The 15,325-nt window shown below is 38.8% G+C and overlaps 1 protein-coding gene across 3 annotated transcripts in view; it reads right to left on the minus strand.

The window, feature by feature from the left end:
* The window catches only part of DPP4 (dipeptidyl peptidase 4), a 79,343-nt gene that overhangs the window by 11,475 nt on the left and 52,543 nt on the right, over positions 1 to 15,325 (minus strand). For all 3 annotated transcript variants that reach the window (XM_036116752.2, XM_078070885.1, XM_078070886.1), the window contains 9 exons: positions 15,210 to 15,263; positions 14,714 to 14,835; positions 12,626 to 12,673; positions 12,273 to 12,371; positions 9,861 to 9,930; positions 7,261 to 7,455; positions 4,636 to 4,690; positions 3,950 to 4,049; positions 703 to 767 (listed from right to left, as the gene is read on the minus strand). In XM_036116752.2, coding sequence (XP_035972645.1) covers positions 703 to 767; positions 3,950 to 4,049; positions 4,636 to 4,690; positions 7,261 to 7,455; positions 9,861 to 9,930; positions 12,273 to 12,371; positions 12,626 to 12,673; positions 14,714 to 14,835; positions 15,210 to 15,263 — 808 coding nt within the window. The remainder of the gene's footprint in view (positions 1 to 702; positions 768 to 3,949; positions 4,050 to 4,635; positions 4,691 to 7,260; positions 7,456 to 9,860; positions 9,931 to 12,272; positions 12,372 to 12,625; positions 12,674 to 14,713; positions 14,836 to 15,209; positions 15,264 to 15,325) is intronic.

The following is a 15,325-nucleotide window of genomic DNA, read 5'->3' on the forward strand; positions in this document are numbered from 1 at the left end:
CTCTAGGGGTGAGGCTAGCACTCCCGGCTACATCAGTGTGGCACCAGAAAGAGTGCTCTGGCTCGGCCGTGGCATCCGCACTAGGACACGTGGCTGCCAACGGTGGTGGCTTCCAGGCCGTATTCCAGAAGCTGTAGCCTGTCTGAGAGCAACCTACCACGTGTCCCCCCATCAGCCAACCCTGCTGGAGGCTACGCAGTCAGTGTGGCTTCCAGGGCTCTTCAGGGCACTGCCCAACCGTACTCTTCACCTGCTTTACTCCAATCTTGTTTGGGCAAACTGTACCTAGCTGGCTACGAATAGGAAAGTTATAGGCTTGTACATACATCTTCATTATAACACCAGAGACATTTTAATATATAGCTCAAGGTTTAGAGAGTCTTCTGGGCTTTAAAGGAATATGTCGAATTTGACATGTTTTCTAAATGAAATTTTTATAATTAAAGTAATTATCTGATGTTGCTTTGTATTTCCAAATGAATGCATATTGTGACCTATATAGCATACGATAAAGACTGTAATTAATGCAGAATATAGTAGGGGAAGCTAGTGGAGTATCTCTAAACCACCTGTGTTATTTCTTTTTAACAAGAATTTTGTTGGAAATAAAAAATATATATTTTCTAGAATAGATACACGTAAAAATGTTCTTAAACAACTTATAAATAGGTTATAAAATGGATCTAGTTTCTCATCGCTTACCCTGTAATGGTCAAGGTTGTCTTCTGGAGTTGGGAGACCCATGTAACGTTCTGTGTACACTGAGTCTGCGATGAAAAAAACATTTAAAAATAGTTAATTCATACAATAAACTTTTCTTTTTCTTATCGGGTTACTTTATGTGCTTTCAGATGTCGTAACTTGTGCGTGGGTCTGTAGCATCCCCCTCAGGAGTGTCTCTTCGAGATCATTTTTATTTGGCTTGTTAATGTAGCCAGACACCTGCTCAGACTCACGCCTTTCCATACTCAGCTGGAACCAGTGAGGGTAGAGGGAGATCAACCTAGATGATCCAAACCCAGTCAATAATCCATCTACAGAGGGCGCCTGGGTGGCTCAGTTGGTTAAGCATCTGCCTTTGGCTCAGGTCATGATCCTGGGATCCAGGGATCAAGCTCCACATCTGGCTCCCTGCTCAGCAGAGAGTCCGCTTCTCCCTCCACCTCTGCTCTGCCCCTCCCCCGTCCCCTCCCCCTCCCCTCCCTCTCCCCCTCCCCCGTCCCCTCCCCCTCCCCGTCCCCCTCCCCGTCCCCTCCCCCGTCCCCTTCCCGTCCCCTCCCCCTCTCCTCTTCCCCCTCTTCCCCTCTCCCGTGCTTGTGCTCTCACTTGTGCTTTCCCAAATAAATAAATAAATCTTTGAAAAAAAGATCCATCTGCAGAAATATCAAATGTTACGTGCTGAAAAGTAAGGGCTCTTAACATTATCATTTGATCCTTTCAAAGAATTTAATTAGGAAGTCACTTAATGCCTCAACTGTCTTGAATTTTTGGTCCTGACACAAGCATATGCCCTAATTTTCTTTTGGAAACCCCTTATAATGTTCAATTACTAGTTGCTTACTTAAATCATATTTTTTTGGCAGCTTAAAATTCACTATAACGAAAACAAAGAATTAAGTTATCATTTATTAGCTGTATAACCCCATACTAGCTCAGCTACTCCATCACAATGCAAGGTAAACATTTGGTTTTGTTCATTTTGTGGCAAGCCTTCAATTGTGGCATGATAACAGTTGTGTATTGTGAAATAGATCACATCAATCTCTGCTGAAATGACGTAAGCTTTTTTATCTATAAATATGGCTGAAAACAGGATACATAACTGGTTTGGTTATTTTGGATAATTAAACATATTTTTGCCCTATTTTTAAAAATTTTATAGATATATCCTAAAATATACACGAGAAAATTTACAATTTACTGTGGCTACATTCCAAAATAACTTTAAAAATCTTAAGTAATTGCTTTGAAAGATGTCCCCTCCAGTGACCAGATTATAGTAAATAGAGAAGTATAGAGTAATATGCTGTCATTGTGCTATTTAGGTTAATGGTTTGAATTTCACTGCAATTGTACATGTAGTTCAATACTAATCTCATTAATTCTTTAAATGAATATATCATCTAAACAACAACGTTAAGCAACATTCTAACCCTTTTTGAATGACTGGCATCATTAAAAACTACATTGATAAGGACTGTTAGTTATTCCACATGTGTTCTTTATGCCTGTTCTATGGAAATCAAAATACTGTCTTTCAAAATGAATAACAGCAATATTTTAACCTTCTGATTAAAAGGAATATAGACTATATGTAATTTTATATATCTAGAGGACACTGATATAGAAAATATAATATTTTAAAGGACATTTAAAAATACAAGATCTTCATAAAATGTTCAGATCTTTTAACATTTAAAAATGAATAATTTAGGTTGGACATGTGAGAGGAGGTTTGAAAATAGCATTTAAGGGCAAAATAAATTTTTCCTGAAACGGCAGCAGACTTCAACTCTTCTTGCCCTAGAACATAATACCCCTTTCTTATTATGTTAATCAGGTTTACATTTGTGAGAAGATCTGAAATTCATTTTTTCTTTTTTAGAGAGAGAGAGTGTGTATGAGAGTGTATGTAGGAGCAGGGGGAGGGGAGGAGGGGCGGAGAGAGAAGGAAAGAGAGAATCTTAAGCAGGCTCCATGCTCAGCGCAGGGCTAGATCTTACAACCCTAAACTGAAATCAAATGCCTAATGGCTGAGCCACCCAGACACCCCTGAAATTTTAGTAACAGGATTTTAAAAAATGCATAATACAGGTGTTGTAAACTTTTACAAATGCACCTTTGAAATACCATTTATGTATTCCTTCTATGTGATCTTTGAGTAAAACTGTTCAAATTAATACATATGTAAGAACTCTAGAAAGTGCCTATGTCTAGAAAATTGAGCTGGTCCAAATATATTTAATGAAGTTCTCTTATCATTACACTTCTAAACTCACAAAGATTGCTTCTATTATTTTATTGACCACCAGAGGTCTCCAAAAACAAGCTATCCAACAGAACAATTAGTATAAGCAGGAAAGTATTCTATGAAAACAAATCCACTGTGTGCGGACTAAGTCAGAAGTATGCTTTCCAGCTTTTTTTTTTTTTTTTTAACAGAAAGATAGCAATATTTATTTATTTATTTATTATTTTTTACATTGGCTTCTCTTGACTTAGCCTTTAAAAAAGGGTTTCCTACAAGATTGGTACTACCATACATGAGGGCATAAAATCTGTAATGAGCATATTTGTTTCAATGAGTCTATCGCAGAAAGGACTTGAGATGGGGTCTGAAAAGGTACAGGAAAATAATTCATCTTCTCACCACTTCTCTTTCCCCCTACTAGTGTTCCAATGCTCACTCTCTCCCCCTGGGGAATTACAGTCTTACACATGTATGGTGCCTTATAGAATTATTTCTCAATGACGAAGAAGAGATCCTAGAGTGGCTTTCACTAACTTAGAGACAGTGGGGAAAAAACCCACAAACAACCCAGGAATTCCCCCATCCTTACTCTCGTCTTTCCACCCAAAGCCCTACTTTATTTGACCTTTACTGGAAGAAAAAGAAATACATGCTTCTTTTATTCTGCTAATATGTGAAGCCCAAAAACTCAAACTAAAATAAGATAAGGGTTTATCTGCAGAAATGTAGCATCAGGGATGTTCTGAAATTTAGAAAACAGAATTTGTTGATAACTAAACGTATAGATAACAATACCACAGAGCCTTTTACAATAGCAGAATAAGTGAGATCATCCGACTATAGGTATCTGTAAAACGCATCTACAATGAATCAGCTTATTTCCTGTAGAAGCACTGAAACTCAAAAAGGAATGGTTTTGTCATTGAAATTTTAAGGTCAACACTCTGTATGTTTTTGTCCCTGAAAGTGATCACATACCGTAGTACTCCCACCGTGAGACAGGCGCCACGGCTATCCCGCACTTGAACACGCCACTGCCGGCTCCCAGGACCATTGAGGTTACGTACCCTCCATATGACTAAGGAGTGGAAACGGTTATTTTTATGGAGGTAAAGGAATTCAGGACATATGGTAAGCGAGTCGCAGTTTCCATATTTCTCACATCTTTATATACTGTGCCTCTTTAGAGATAGAAAGCATGGTAGAGAAGGGCTTAAATTGGCCTTAATTGGACAATATCTAAAGACTATACTTTCAGAGCCCTGGTCCCTTTCCTTGATAGGTCTAAGGGGGAAAAGCATCAAAAATTTGCTGGGTAGTACTTAAAGAAAAAAAGATCAATAAACACTAGATCTTTACTGACTTTGACTCATGAGAAAAATCACCCTCCTTCCTTCTCTTCTGCTCTCCTTCCCCACCCCATCCCTCTTTCTCTCCCTTCCTTACCTCCCTCACCTCCCTCCTTAATCATAATAAGCGAAGATGTACGCCTGACTAGCAGGGACTCGCCGCCTAGAGATCTAAGACATTTTATCGGGGTCTTCTTAGGTTAAAGATACGTGATTTTCATCTCCAAATATTCACATGCCAAAGATAAATTATCGTGTTCTGAATTATACTCACTAACTATATGGACACAGATTCATAGCCAAACAACTACTCACCCAGCCCCAAATTGCAATCCGCTTCTCATCCACAAATCCCATTTTTGAAAATTGTCTAAAACACATGGAAGAAGTCCATGAATTAGTATTGCACTGTGTATAGAAAACTAGGATAAGTACATAAGTACACAAATGTGAAACCCTGCCATTTGCTCTCTATTTCCTCCTGTTGGAATCTAAGATTAATTACGGCCAGCAATCAGATAAACACCTGAGATGGATGTATATCTTTTTTTTTTTTTTTTTTAACTTAAGAGCCAGATGAACAAGGTTTACTTTTGTTGGAGTCCATAAAAATTTTGTCTGTGTGTTTGTGTGAGTGTGTGTGTGTGTGTGTGTGTGTGTGTGTATGATTCACAGAAAACAAATCCTGGCAGTTTTTTTCACAGCTTTATATAAAAATTTGCAGCCCAGATGCACTTTTCTTTACATAATTGAATTTAAATCTCTCCAGATGTTTTTCAGTTGAAGACAGGCTGCCCCCACAATGGAGAAATAGAGGCGCATCTGGGTAGGGCTTCGGAAGGTCTCTGGGCCCCCTACCTGAGAACTTAAACACCATTCTCTAAATAAATCCCTTATTTTGCTGGGTGTTGATTAGTTAGCTTAGCACCATTAAGTAGGAAGCGATTTTTCCTTGATGGATTAAGAAGTCTTTTTGCCACAAAATTGGGCCCAGGATTCGTATCCAGTTAAAGAAATGAGAAAAATGTTTTATGCACCCACTTTTTAATCTTAGCCTTACATCAAAAGGTAATTTGTTTGCTCTAAGAAGCAATCTAGCATATGGGGCTCTTTAACTTGTAGTATTGATGGGGGGGCCGGTGGGGACCCTTGCATTGACCTTTACATGACTTTGGGAATTTTTGTGTTTTCAATTATAGATATATGCTTTAGGCAGCTCTGAGTTAAGCAATATTAGAAAAAAATTAAGTCGTTTTCAACTCATTATCTTCTCCCTGTAAACTTTTAAAACAGAATGCATATATGTATAGACATGTGCACCAAATAATGAGTGAACAAGTTGATAAACTTTACAGAATGAGTATATCCTTGGACTGAGATAAGAGTGTATTACTACGCCCCAGAAACCTCTAGGTCATTTCCCCTTGCAAAAGGCAAAAATGAAATGTTTTCCTTTTATAAGGTTCCAATTTGTGCCTGGTTTTGGACTTTATATAAAACGGGTCATGCAGGGGATACACTTTTGTGCCTGGCTTCTCTCATTCAACGGCCTGTGAGATTCATCTATGCTGCTGTACATAGTTCTTTTTAGTTGCTGAATTAGTATCCTATTGCATAAATACACTACATGTGTAGTGTATTTATGCGTAGTGACATTAACTTTTTAAACTGGAGATGTATATTGTGGATACCCAATTCTATAATTTTGGATCTGAGAAGCCCTGGACACTCTGCCTTCTCTCACAGAGGATCAGTCTGGATAAACAAAATTTTAGTTTTAAAATATCACAGCCCTACTCCTGAACCAGTTTATCCTCTGTCTCTAATCTAAACTTCTCTTTCTCTCTACTTTACTTTAAAGGAAAATAGCTAATCGTTAACTTTGGTGGAAGAGACCTAGGGATACTTAGTAAATTGTCCTCTTTTCTTCTCTTTGGTTGTTTCTTGTTTTTAAAGGCATTTTCCTCCACCCATTTCATCATTCACCATTCTTCTGCATTTCCTAGTTTATGATTTCATAACATTATTTTAAATTGACCACTTGTCATGCTTCCCTAGACATCCAGGCAGTTGGTTGTAGAAACTCAAAGACTGCATTTCCCATTTACCAGTTGAGTGCAGTTGAATTGGAGCATGCATTTGAGACTCCAATTAAGTTGGAGACCTCGATTCAGATTCTGACTTCCCCTGGCAAATTACCTAACCTAAGAGCCTGCATTTTTTACCTGAAGCATGGGGTACAGATCCCCACCTCATAGGGGTGCTGTGCAGTTCCCATGACAATTCGGGTAAAACATTGCCCATTACGTGATAACCATTATCCATCAATAACATCTCTCTTAAGCCAGACCGCATCTATCTGTGGACTCATGACTGGAAAGCACAACAATGAGATGTGATTCATACTTAATGAAACCCTTATAATTGTGAGTGAAGATGGCTGTGCTCCACAATTCTCCCCAAATGGCAGAGTAACCCTCATCCAGACTGTAGGAGCCACTCCTAGGACTTGACAGCTATCCCATGTAACGTACAGCCTCCTACGCTGGAAAGGAGCACTGGACTCCTTCGCTTAATCTTGACTACAGGGATGGTCCACTTGTCTAGTTACGTGTTTACTCGGGGTGCATTTATCCCTTAGTCTGTCCACGTGTTTGATGAATTTAGAGTCTCTGTTCCCGGAAGGAGGTAGGTAACACATATACCAACTCCCTTTCTAGAGTCACAGAGAGGAATTTAAGAAATATGTCTTTTTTAACCTTTATATACATCTCTAATGACATACATTTTTATCTAAGTGTGGTATCTTCACTAAAAATGTACCCCAAAGATAAAAGATTCATCCTAGGACACTTTGCATTCTTTCCACTTTACAACTTTAAAATATAAATCGAGAGGGAAAAATCAGATGACCTTCAGATTCATCTCCTACTCACTCACCTGGCTGCTTCAATTTGATCTTCAACTTCAAATGTTCCCAGTCTTCTGTTGACTGCGTGCATGATCTTATCTCCTTGGTAACCACTTCCTCTGCCATCAAAGCTAGCTACGATAATGTGTTCTGTGCTTGCAAGGTAAGTAGCCCAGTTGAGTCTGAAGACAGCGTCTGCTTTTTGACTACACGGGCCTGCATATCTGTGAAAAATCCCAAATTGTTAGCCGTTCTGGTTTTTCTGAATCAAATGAGGAGTGCCTGTATTTCTACTCCCTGTGGACAAGGAGTGTGCGTCTTTCCCGACCACGAGCCTGAAACTGTGCCAGCCACCGGGGCGTCCACCATGGTTCCTCTAAAACTTGGCAACGTGGCTACAACGGCTGTGTGTTTCCTTCAAAGATGCCCATCGGTTTTACCTTTGAAGACTGGTATCAAACACAGACTTCAGAGGCCTACATTTTCTAAGTCGTATATTTCTTGGAAATCAAAGAAATAAATACTTAAGAGTTGGGACAGGGACGTTGTGTTATGAAAAATTAATGAGGATGACAATCAATGCAGCTTTGAATATATCCTTCCCCCATGGCTTGCAAGCACTCCTACTCTACGTGTGCATTTCCTAGGCTGGAACTTCCTAAAGGGTGGCTTGACTGCTGTGTAATCCGCACCCCCTCTCCCCAGCCCCGCACAGGGTGCCACACTCAGGCTCCACAAGTCACTGTGGAGTGGGCCAAGGTATGCTTGACCACTATTCCTTAAAACTTCAAAGGAAAAAGAAGTGAATGGTCTTGAAAAACATGTATGTTTTTATTCCGCATTCTATTCATTAACGAGCTTAACTCCCTGCTATCTGCAATCTTTACAGGCTAGACCCCACTCCCACGCAGCTGGATGCCCACTCTCCATCAAGCCCTCTCATTTCCATTTGTTAATCAAGGCAAGTTCCCTATAGCTCCTTGCATCTCACTTAAATATGTCATCTTTGCATGATCTACGGGACTCCTGGACCCAGAGCTGGTCCAGTACCTCTCCCTCCCAGCCCATCCCTCCTACTGGTCTGCTCACTGCCCCCTCCACTTAACATGCCTTTGCTCTTCCTACGGATGGAAGTCAAAAGAACTTTGGTTTTAAACAAACATTGTATTACTTTCATTTATAACATTCTAACTTTAAAAAGAAGAAGGCATTCATGCATTTCTTGGGCGAGTAAACATTTTTTTTAACAATATGTGAAATGCCTTGGTCCTTTCAATGATTTTAGATTCCGGAGGGTAATAGCTTCCCTTAATATTAGTTATGTATCAAGTTACCCTACACCCTAAGATTAAACAACACTCTTTTTAAAAATAGAAAACAAAGATTTAGACATCTAAGGGTGGGAAGAGGAAAACAACTAAAAAGAAAAGGGCAGTAAATTTACCATGTGTTTTTAAACTTTCCTAAATAAAGGGGAGGTCTAGCCATTCCTCACTGGGGAGTTGAAGAGGATAAAAGTCTCACTCTTTTCTAAAACATCTGTTTCCAGTATTGGGGCTAAAGCCTAAAGCAAATTAATGTCACTGTAGTCAAAGTTAGGCTTACTGAAAATTAAACAGCACATCTGGAAGTTTGAAATACCTTTTTCTCTTTCTTTGAGCTTTTATGGTTTGTTTACATGGAACTGTAAATACAGTGCCACAAGGCTGTGTTGGATGCTAACACCCCCTCTTTTGTGGGTGGTGGTGGTGGTTACAACAGAAAAGTGATGTTCTTGAGTCTCAGTTTCCTTTTCTGTATAATGGGCCCAACAGAACTCCTCACATGGGTTTGCAAATTACCTGGCAGGTAGCAGGCACCCGGCACATCTTTTGGTTTGTTTCTGTCTTATTTTTAATCAAGGAAATGAGACAATGTAGGACAGGAGGAGTGGCATTGTGCCATTATGTGTGAGTTCAGGGCAATTTTAGAAGGATTAAAGTAAAATGTATTCCCAGTCATTATCAAAAATATTTTACAAAGATGCCACGTTTAGAATTCGCATGAGTTTACATTTACCCTGTTCAAAGATGTGTGATTTCAGAACTTTCTCTGAGACTTGAAAAAGTCTGGATTATAATGAATAATTTCCTATATCACATCTTCTCTTCACCAAAGAAGGGAATGAAAAATACCAGGCAGTGGTATTTCAGGAACTAAAGGAAGAGAAACCTGATGTACTAACGCATCAAAGGTCACTAATGGTGATGTTTGGGCAAGTTTGGGGGTAAGGAAGTTGTGAAGACTCTTAATACCCATCTCTTGCATGTTAAAAGGTCTATGCGGTAAGGATAAAACTGGTGACCTGAAAATTCCTTTGGAATTCCCTTGTAGTTCAGAGAAACAAATCAAAACTAAAGGACCACATGCCATTACGACAGAAAGGTGTCTACTTTCTCCGTCCGAAAGATGGTAGAAAACAAAGGTTTGGGTTTGTGATTGCAAAATGGAAGAAGGAAATAGTAAAATTCTTCACAATGATTCAGGAAGAGACAGAGGATACATTCGGCTCTAATTTTCTGTAAGCTGCACTAGGTAAAAAATGTCCAATGGTTAACTTTTAATTTGTTCCCTCCTCTTGAATACTTACACATCTATTAGTAGAGGATATTTCTTGGATGTATCAAAATGAGGAGGCAAGATCATCTGATACCAGAATTCTAAACAAACAGAAAGACTGATCAGTAAATTAAGAATAATTATTAGCACACGATCTAGGTTTCTTTGCAGTGATAAATCATAGTTAGTATTCAACAATTTGTTAAATTATAATAGAAAAAGAAAATGAACTGCTTGGATTCAGTATGCTTTCAAGATAAAAAACATTATCTTTCAGGTTAGAATACTAGTTAAGATTAAAGCAATAAAGTTGTTTCTAATATATCTATTAAATATATTGGTGCCTTGTAAAATAAAAGTGCATCTTAGAATTGCTAATGTTTTGTTTTTATGATTCTGTTCTTTGGCATCTGATCTACTTATCTAGTTTGTTTATGGCTTATGTTCTAAGTTTTCCTCCAAAATGTTTTCCTCTTCTTGAATTTCCTTGAAGATGTTTAGGATTTTTAGTTGGCCCTAACTCTATTTTAAAATTCTGATTTAATAACATTTTTGTAATTCTTATTGCCATCCCAGACCGCGAAGCTGAGTTCCCATTTTCAGCTCTGTGTTTCACAGAATGAAATCAGGTTTACATGCAGCAGACTGTTGTGTACGTTCTATATGATCTGCAGATCTGTTTAATTCTCTGTGCTTGACTTAGCATCAGTTTAATAAAATTTGTCCCTAAATAATGAATTGGTTTCCTTTGCTCCCAAAATCAAGAAGATGAGTTAGATTAATAAATCTTAAAGAGAGAGAGATTGAGAGATTTTCTATATTTTAATCAGATTATTTCCAGCTTCAGTAGATTTAACCTATAGGGAAAAAAATCCGTATCTCTAGAGCTGCTGTTTCTTTATGTTTATCTTTCTTTTCTTCCTTTTTTTTTGTTGTTAAAATTATTTTAGTTGAGGAAAAAAGAAAGGTCTAAGAGTAAGTCTCTATATAGATAGATTTCCCTTCAATTTGTTTTTGTATTTTAAATATATGCCTTCTGACTAAATGTGCTTATAAGAATAAAAATTTAAGTCTTTATTATTTTTCAATAGAATGTCAAACTATGTGTTGATCATGATGTTTTTAATAAATATGCCAAACCCACCATTTGATCTCTCCTTTGTTTGAATTTGTACTAGTGGATTAGAAGTGTTTTAGTTCCAGTTCCATCTTTCTGAAGATGCCATTTTTTCTTTGGGTGGGGGGGGGTGCTTTGTAATCCCCAGTCCCACCTCCTACTGACCCTCCTCCTCGACGCCCCCACTACCCCCCTTCCCTGGAGCTTGAATGTACAACCACCTCCCAGCTGGACTCTCCAGCTCTGGCAGATCCAGGCTCAGTCTCCTCCCTACCAGGTTGCCCATCCAGTCCTGTGGTTTCCCTGAGCCAAAAACTTTCGGGGTCCCCCACTGTTTGTCAAATCTCAGTATGCAGTGCCTTCCGCACCAGCAGCCCAGGTAGCTCTCCGGAACTCTTAAGTCCTTGCCCATTATGCCAGCAGCACCAGCAGCACCTAAGAACCAAGTACAAACTCTGAACCCTGGGCTCACCCTGCCTTGCTGGATCACAAAACTACCGTTAACAAGGTGCCAGGTGATTCATACGCACATTCAGTTTCAGTAGCCCTGCTCTAAGCTCTTCTTCACAAGCACCCTCTACTCCCCAGCGCTTTTCCTGCCATTTAAAATTGGATGGATCTTTTCTACTGGATCTTACTGAATCTTTTCTATTATTATCCTATATTTAAAAAAAACTTAAATCAGTCCTGATGGATTTCCCCCATCCCCCATGAGTAATTAGCTCTTAATGGGAAAAACAGCAAACAAATACAAATGAACAAACTACAAAATTTCCTACTCAAAGAACACTCTCTCCACCCCAGTTCTCAGTGGTTCCTGCATATCATCCCTGCTCAGGCTCCCAGCACAGGGACCAGGCTAACTACGGCAAGGAGAAGGTTAGGAAAAATTCAAGATTTCTCTCCCGAGATTGAAGTTTTAACATTTTACAGCCAACCCTAATTTTTTTATACAATCACCTCAGATATTTTATCTCTTTGGGTTAAAGGTAGAATATATCAGGATATCATTAAGTTAAACACTCAAATAATACTTTATAGTAGAACAGAGTTGCTAACAGAACAAAACAGAAGCAGCAATAGGGTGTGTTTTTCCAAATGCCTTCATTTTAACAGAATAACTTTTACATAGAGTGGTATTGTATTTTAAAACAAAAAAAAATGTAAAACTAGCAGTTCTCATGACAGAATATTTCATAGAAAAAATAACCTCAAATTAGATTACATATAATAAAATGTGTATTTTCAGATCAAGTTGCCACGTTTAGTTATATTTTTTATTGGTGTTTCCAGGAGCAGTTCTGTTCCTAAGAAGATTTAACTTACTTGTTTCATTCAAAATAATGAAATCCAGTTTTTTTGAGGGCATCTGGACATCCTGCAGCATTTTATCCAAAGCTGAATTGTCTTCCAGGACTCTCAGTTCTAAGCAAGTAAGTGCAGACGGCAGTAATTCGTTACAATGTGAAGAATTCGGATTGTGCAAAGTGCTAACAAACAAGTAGCAATTCACTGATGGGACTATACATACTTTGGATTATAAACCTTGAGTTCAAATCATTTTTTTAAACACTCTAAAGCCAAAAAAAAAAAAAAAATTCCCACTATGCTAAGTACATGTTGATCCTATTCACACACTTTTCTAAAAAGCAAAGGAAAGGTGAAATGCTAGAAAATACCTTTATCGTCGCTGCTACGATGCAGAGTATAGAGGGGCAGACCAGGGCCTGTTAACAGGAAAAATGTTTTAGGTGAGGCTTTTTAAGAAAAGAAGAGAGCATATTTTTCAAAAATGGCCATTTGATACCATTTAACTTTGATACGATTTTAATACCATTTAGCTCTGATAGAATAAAAATCATGGTAGATAAGGTGCTTACTAAGTGTTAGCTGTTTTTCCTTTTCCTTGAAATAGGTGCAATTTGAGATTAAGAAGTATTACCGGAAAGGCACAGGGCTCAGTACAATGAAGCAGAAAATGAACCTCTGGCCCCGCTGAGTGCCTTGGGCATGCTGCCTCCAATTTCCTCAACTGTGAACTAAACCCACGAACCACTGACACGGCTATCTCTCCTTCCCAGCCCTAAATCCACAATCCGGCGATGACCACTCCGGCTCTCAGGCCCCGCCCCCTTAGGGCGGAGCTCTGGAGCCAGCCTGGGGGTGGGGGGCGGACTTCCCTCCCGCTGCCCCCGCCCCACTGAGTCCTGAGCCAGGGGGCACATCTGCACGGTGCCTGACTTGGATAAGCGATTCCTTTCTGGCATGCAAAAGTGTTTTTCTCGCATGAACATATCTTCACTATTTATCCCAACTGGTGGTTGCAGACTAGAAGGTAATGTATAGAAAAGCTATTTGGTGAGCTATTTAATTTTGATGCATTTAGATAATATTAATGTTTTACTCTTGATCAGAACCACAGTGAAGGCATTATAAAGACCTGGGTTTGAATCCTGGCTTCCCTGCTGTGTGACAACATATCTATGTTCCATCTCTTTACATATAAAAGGAGAACAGTATCACTTTATAGAGTTTTCTTAAGAATCAAACAAGACTACAAATATAAAACTTTTAGCACAGTTCCTAGTATGAAATGTGTGCCCAAGAAATGGTGACTAAAAACAGTCCCAGAAAAAAAAAAAAAAAAGAAAGAAAGAAAGAAAGAGAGAGAGAAAGATGTAATAATAAAGAAAATGTGCTAGTAAATAAAGATTCAGATAGCTGGTTTGGAGATCTCTTTCCGGCGAGGGACAGTTCTTTTTCAGAAGATCCAGATTCTTTCATTTTGAGAAGTAATCTAGCATAGGGCTTATTGGAGGGCTCAGGAGGGCTCAGGAGATGGAGCCCTGTGCTTGAATCCTGTTGTGCCTCTTCTTAGCTGTGTGACCTGTGCAAGTCACGTTGCCTGTCCTTTCCAAGTTTCTTCATTTATAATAAAGAAAACAATAATAAAATAGCAACAGAAGATGGAGCAGTGAGCAGGTTGGGTGACAGACACTACCCACATACATTTTCTCATCTAAAGGGGCAAATGCATAAAATAATAATTAAAAAATCTACAATAAAAAAACTACAATAAAAAATCTGTATGTATATATGCACATAGATATAATATATATATAATATATGTATAAAATCAAGTGCCTCTGCTATACGTAGTCTCCAGTGTATGTGTATATTTCTTGTGCGTTCAGTCAAAAGCAAGCCATGCAACTCTCTTGGTTAGAAGGGGAGGAAAGGTGGTTAACTTACCACTTAGATGTGCTTGAAGAGAAGGGGACTTAGGTGATTTCAAGGGCTCCTCAGATTCAAGAGGAGAAAACTAAGCAGGGCAGAAAGAATGTTTCCCAGACTGGACACAGAAAGGGATAGATGGGCAGAATGAGCCAGGACGGGGACACCTGGGTGGCTCAGTCGGTTGAGCGTCTGCCTTCGGCTCAGGTCATGATCCCAGGGTCCTGGGATCCAGTCCCACATCGGGATCCCTGCTCAACGGGGAGCCTGCTTCTCCCTCTCCCTCTGCTTCCCCCTCTGCCTGCAACTCCCCCTGCTTGTGTGCTCTCTCTCTCTCTCTCTGATAAATAAATAAATAAATAAATAAATAAATAATCTTAAAAAAAAGAGAGAATGAGCCAGGAGGGTGGTAAGAATATTGTCTGAAGAGCAGAAGGAACAAAGTCAGCTGGTGAGTGGAAGGCAGGAATGGAGGGAGCCACTTCAGATAGACAGACATGATGTTCTGCCTCCCCTTGGCAGTTCACACTTACCTGAACACCTCAGTTGATAGTACTTTGCCTCTTTACTAAATGATACAGAATAGTACTGACACCTTTCTGGATTCAGCTCACAACTCAGGCATGTCACCTTTGTGTAGTTACTCAGTTGGATTCTGTAAACCAATGGTGGAAATTAAGTGCTTAATGAAAGAATAAATGAAAAGACAGAATTGAATAATGCCATATTCTAGTTTCAAAGGTATCAGAATGCCAAAACAATGCTCAAAAACTTTTTTTTTAATGTGCAACAAATACATGGATTAATTCATAATAACCTCAAACCTCCCATTGTTTGGGAATAACACAAAACATTTAATAAAGTCATTCTCTGCTGTTGACACCTGGGGTTTAATTTATAAGGGAATGAAAGTGCTCAATTACAATTCCAGTTAGTTAAAACGCGGAAAAACAAAACAAAACAAAACAAAACCCAGAAATTGTTCTTCAGCTAAAAAGACTCAAGTCAATAATTTGATTTAGCTCTTACTTATAAAGATTTCTTCCTCCTGGCATTCCTTTATATTCATTACTAATGTAGTATCTGGGAAGAAAACAAATTAAATATATGTTGATTATGTTTTTAAAGAAAGTCAAGTACACTCT

The sequence above is a fragment of the Halichoerus grypus genome, chromosome 4 (genome assembly GCF_964656455.1).
Source record: "Halichoerus grypus chromosome 4, mHalGry1.hap1.1, whole genome shotgun sequence".
NCBI classification, from domain to species: domain Eukaryota; kingdom Metazoa; phylum Chordata; class Mammalia; order Carnivora; family Phocidae; genus Halichoerus; species Halichoerus grypus.